Source organism: Condylura cristata, unplaced genomic scaffold (assembly GCF_000260355.1).
Source record: "Condylura cristata isolate star-nosed mole 26May11 unplaced genomic scaffold, ConCri1.0 scaffold00003, whole genome shotgun sequence".
NCBI lineage: Eukaryota > Metazoa > Chordata > Mammalia > Eulipotyphla > Talpidae > Condylura > Condylura cristata.
Genome location: NW_004567104.1, coordinates 78507330 through 78507833, shown reverse-complemented (window position 1 = coordinate 78507833; position 504 = coordinate 78507330). Strand labels below are relative to the sequence as shown.

Here is a 504-nt window from a genome sequence, read left to right as displayed (position 1 = left end):
CCAGAGGCTCCCCGAGGCCAGAGGCCAACGGGTGGGGCGACGGCCGGCCAGGCAGAGCGGACACAGCCCCCCCTACACACACACCCGCGCACAACAGGTGGCCCGGCAGGCTGGGGCGCCCCTCCCTGCTCCGCGGACCCCAGGACAGACAGGCGCGCGCACGCAGCCCCTCCCGAGGGCAGCGCAGAACAGCCGGGCTCGTGGGGAGCGGCCACCAGTGCGAGACGCCCGGTGCCCACCTGCAGGTCAGCCCCGCGAGAAACAGCAGGATGGCAGCCACGTCCAGCTTGTTCCAGAAGTCGCTGAAGTACAGGGAGGCCATCTTCGCCAGCCCGCACCCACCGTGGGAGCCGTGGATGAGCTGCGAAAAGCGGCCTGTTCCGTGGCCAGCGCACGGCGTCCCCAGCCACGGGGCTCCCAGCCCGGCCCGGGCCCTCCCGTCAGGGCCACTGTCCCACAGGACCCAGCTGTCCCCTAGAGAAGGGTGAGGCCCGGGCTGCGGGA

At 72.6% G+C, this 504-nt stretch overlaps 1 protein-coding gene across 1 annotated transcript in view; it reads right to left on the bottom strand.

Moving 5' to 3' along the window:
• The window catches only part of TRPM2 (transient receptor potential cation channel, subfamily M, member 2), a 23631-nt gene that overhangs the window by 5863 nt on the left and 17264 nt on the right, over positions 1 to 504 (bottom strand). The window contains 1 exon segment of the mRNA XM_012731191.1: positions 147 to 361. Within this exon segment, the coding sequence (XP_012586645.1) occupies positions 147 to 361 (215 nt within the window).